Source organism: Acyrthosiphon pisum, unplaced genomic scaffold (assembly GCF_005508785.2).
Source record: "Acyrthosiphon pisum isolate AL4f unplaced genomic scaffold, pea_aphid_22Mar2018_4r6ur Scaffold_21224;HRSCAF=23358, whole genome shotgun sequence".
Classification (NCBI taxonomy): domain Eukaryota; kingdom Metazoa; phylum Arthropoda; class Insecta; order Hemiptera; family Aphididae; genus Acyrthosiphon; species Acyrthosiphon pisum.
The window spans coordinates 1261-5849 of record NW_021770668.1 but is presented as its reverse complement, the minus strand read 5'-3'; the positions used below and the strand labels follow the sequence as shown (position 1 = coordinate 5849).

The 4589-nt window shown below is 27.6% G+C and overlaps 1 protein-coding gene across 1 annotated transcript; it reads right to left on the bottom strand.

Annotated features, from left to right (window-relative positions):
- Nucleotides 1-2312: 2312 nt before the first annotated feature.
- LOC103311851 (zinc finger MYM-type protein 1-like) lies at nucleotides 2313-4549 on the bottom strand. Its single transcript, XM_029492313.1, has 2 exons — nucleotides 4175-4549; nucleotides 2313-3894 (listed from the first exon to the last, which is right to left on the bottom strand). Exons 1-2 carry the CDS (start codon nucleotides 4331-4333, stop codon nucleotides 2680-2682), a joined length of 1374 nt encoding a protein of 457 aa, XP_029348173.1. The 5' UTR covers nucleotides 4334-4549; the 3' UTR covers nucleotides 2313-2679.
- Between the last annotated feature and the right edge of the window lie 40 nt (nucleotides 4550-4589).

Below are 4589 nucleotides of genomic sequence, written 5' to 3'. Positions count from 1 at the left end.
TGATACATTGTTACAATAGCAGTTGAAAAATATTACAAATACATGGGCACAATTTTTTTTTATAAGCATTTGAAGTTAAAATCTTTACAAAATTTACCAAATTTAAAATTGAATAATTATTTTGTAGTTAAAAATTTATAAAATGTTCAACTTTTATATCTAAGGATTGAAAATTTAAAACAAGATTCCACGTAAATATATTTAATTCTGTTGCCAAAAATTCTAAGAAATACATAAGCACAGTTTATTTTTATAGTAATTTTAAGTTCAAATTTGGACAAAAATGTCAGGTTTATACGGTTTATTTGTTTTAGAAGTACACCAAAAACCAAAATCGATTTTATTGAAAAAAAAGTTTTGATGGAGTTTAATACCCTCGACATTTCGGCTAATACGGCATTGGTGAATGTACCTAAAGTATTGCACTTGAAAACATATGACATTAGACACCTCCACATAAAATGTTGACACCCACCTATTTCTTATAATTACTTTACCATACACCAAGTATAGTTTGTATGTTGTCTATTGAACAAATGTACATAATATAACTATAGAAATATAGAATGACAAAGGTGACCCTCTACCTACTAAAATCACCTATGACAATTGTCATAGGTAAATATATATTTTGGCGCCACTGAGTTGGATAATCAATAATCAATATTGAAATCTGTTTTTAAAATGCATGGACATTTAATTAAACTCCATTTTGTCATCTCCAATGATTAACAAATTATAATTTTACATAATTTTTGAAAATTTTACAAGTATCCACTGTGTGAACTTAACATAAGTGGAGCCACGGGGCGTGCAGGGTATGCAGTTGCACGCCCTAATCGCCCTGAAGGCTGCTTTAATTCAAGTTTAAAATTAATTGATAAAAGTAAAATCTATGAACGGTTAATTTGGCTAACTAATCATTATATTTGTTCTTAAGAATGTATTTTCCAAACAAAGACAGTTCCTAACCGTATTTTTTCTATATAATATAATTCAAAATAATAAATATCATTTCTGTCATTTTCAATTTAGTTTTCTTTTTTTAGAATTAACTGATTATATTCTATAACAAAAAATATTTTCAACCGCCGGAGGAATTCAACTGCGCTAACATTCGGCATATTATTTAAAATTAATAAAAATTTGAAATTTTGTTTTAAAAGCTTGATTAATAAAAAAGTTAATAATTAAATAATAAGTTTACAATTTATAAATGACAACTAATTACGATGACCTATAAAATATCCGAAAATAGGGATTTTAGGGATAACCCCCAAACCTCCTCCCCATCAATTGTGGTGGCCGGTGGGCTGAATAAGATTCTGCATACGCTAAACAATACTTCTGGCTCCGCCTATGGAAGTTAACTACTTAAGATGATGTCATACTGAATGGGTATAATTATTAAAAACAATATTATTTATTATATTTATTATACATTATCTACTTATACTCGCAGGATAGTCATTATAGTAACTAAAGAGTGGAAAAAAGATAAGATTCAATCGAAATTAAATGAATACATTACAAATTATTCATAACATACTTCTATATCTAGTTATATGCATTGTAAATAGTGTAGCGTGTAGCGTCACGAAAGTCACGCGTTACGTATATAATTTCATTAGAATTATTTCCAATCAACGAAGATCTACCTAATGAAAATTACTTTTGATAAGTAATTTCTATAGTACAACGCGTTACAGTTTCGACTTATTTAGTACCCTATTATGCGAATATAAAAGTTTTGCATTATTTAAGCTAGAAAGGTAAATTTATTTTAAATTATTATAAAACTTACTTTTTAATAACAATTTATAATTAAATATTCATTTGAATAAAATTGTATAGATTGTCAAAAACCTTAGAACACCAAAATATGGTACTTGGTTAAAAAAAAACTATTTGACATAACACTATACTTTACATTGAAACCCGACAAACCTCATTAAGCAACATATGTTATTAAAACGCATTATTTAATACAAGGCTCCTGATATATTGTACAATAGCAGATGAATAATATTAAATTAATTAATTACATATTCAGTAACAAAGTAACCATGAATAACGATATTTGTTATTATAGCTGGCAGATACTTATTTTGTTGTAATTTCAAAATATTATTCATAGGTACTTGGAATTTCGCAAGTATATTAATATATAAAATATTGAAATATGATAATATGCAAATAATATTAATTCAACTTACCGGCTACCGAATTAATAATAACAGAATAAATATTATAAAAAATATCCTAGGGCCTAGGCTGACAAACCCTCTCCGTTCAGAATCGTTTTTCGTTTACAATGATATTATATCATTGAATTAAAATTTAACATCATTCATTATAGTGAAAAACTTGTAACCTACTGTAAGTACAGCAAAACGACACCAGATTTTGAGCAGAGTGATAAATGTATTGAATTTACAATAATGTGTGTCTTTTTACTTTTTATTTTACCTTTTATGACAGTAAACGCGCTTAGATTTTCATCAACATTATCTTTTCTGATAGGAAGGTGGTTTTAGTTGGTACTTGGGGGGGTCGAAAGTAAAAATTCACGGTTGTTTTTAAAACAAACGTGAAAAACAAAAGAAAAAGTAAGGAAAAACGGGAATTTTTACTCTATATTAATACAATATTTTGTAATGAATTGGGATCTGCCCGTTATCATAACAAATTACGAATGTAATGAATATTCGAAGAATGTGCTAGTGCTAAATTTAAAGAATGTGCGCTACAATGAACGTACAGGGCGGCAGGGTGTTTTTCACGTATCACAGATTGTACGCCTTTGAAATTTCCACTCATAGATGCTGCGCCGTCATACCCTTGTCCTAACATGTACCGACTATTAACACCGAGCCTTTTTAAATTTTCTAAAATTACTGTTGCCAAATTTTGTCCTGTTGTAGAATATACTGGTATAAATTGTAAAAAATCTTCTTTTAGTACATATGTAATATCATTTTTAGCATCTATACTTTGCTCCAAATACCGCACACATAATGATAACTGTTCAAAGCAAGATATATCAGTTGTCTCATCAACCAATACGGAAAAACACTTTGATTTGTTTATTTTTTCTACTATTTGTTCCTGTATAATTTTTCCGCAAATTTCAATAAAATTATTTTGTATTAGAGGACTTAAATAAAAAGCATTTAATTTATTATTTTCAAAGTGGTCAATTAAGTTTTTATCGCCACATGAAACACGCATTCGCAATAAAGCACGAAAATTTCCATCATTTTGTTCGGGTTCGACATCTTTTGATGAAAGTGGTCCGGAATCATTAGTACCACGAAAAGCTATTTCTTGCCGGCCACATAAAATTATAGTTTCAATTATAGGTATTAATCTTTTTCGATTTAAACTTATTTGTGCAGCACGCGCTGAATCTAATTTTTGCGCAATATTTTGCTGATTTTTAGAATAGATAGCTATAAAATGATCACCTCGTAAAACATTGGTTTTATGAAAATCTTTTTTAGAATGTTCACTAAATACTTCAATTGCATGTTTCCAATTATTAAAAATTTTGAATACTAAAGAGGAAAGTTTTTGATTATTGCCTTTGCCTCCGAATTCTTGACCAAATATTACACAGTATTTACATAGGGCACCACCATTATCAATTGTAGAGTAAACAAGCCACGGAAAACGTTCAAACCAGTGAAATTGAAATTTTAGATTTTTTTTTGAAGTTGTGGATGTTGGAAATACATAATTTTTATCTGGCATCCAAGGAGAAGTTAAAAATTTTAATTTTAGTTCATCACACACATTTTTATTTAAACAGTAACTAATATCGTTGTTTTCAACCTCAATTGTTTCGTTAGTTTCGTTAGTTACTTGTGTTTGGACAGTGGGGACATCATCAGTCTAAAATAAATAAAGTAGAAGGTACTTTTTAATTTATCTATATTCTATACTCTATATAGTATGGTAATTAACACGTTCAATTATTAAAAAAAAAATAATAATAATAATAATAATAATACAATCAAACAACACCAGCAAATATAATGAGGCATTAAAGTCAATCTACGTGTCGACCTCGGCATTGAACGTATTAATAATTATTAATACATAATATAATACATTTGTATTATAACCATTTTATATAATAATAATTAAATAAAATAGTAAATTTTTAACATACCTTTTGTCTCTTTGTAAAATAATTTTGAATTTGGTTTCTTTTACTCATTTTATACACTTTACGTGAGCACGAACAGCAGTAAAATGAATGTTTTACAATACACACAATATCTTGTTTTATAATCTTAAATAATTTGGATTTTCTGCGCCCGTATTTCATATATACGTTTATATCACCTGTGAGTTGTGACAATCACATTTTATTGTAACTAGTACCATTGATTATAAATGCTAGTACCTAATCGTATCTATTGATCCTAATCATTATTACGGCGTTGAAATAAAATAAAATGATAAATTTAATCTTATTTTAAATTACTGTTTTAACAAAAATATACAATTATTATTTAATACAATTTATAGTTTATAAACTATATTCACCGCTAAAATTTTTCTACTTTTAAAAATTTCGGGGG

Bases quoted from the DNA above. Each gene is read 5' to 3' on its own strand.
- LOC103311851 (XM_029492313.1), bottom strand. From the start codon at position 4,333: ATGAAATACGGGCGCAGAAAATCCAAATTATTTAAGATTATAAAACAA. The intron at 3,895-4,174 runs GTATGTTAAAAA...TATTTATTTTAG, and splicing joins ATTTTACAAAGAGACAAAAG to ACTGATGATGTCCCCACTGT.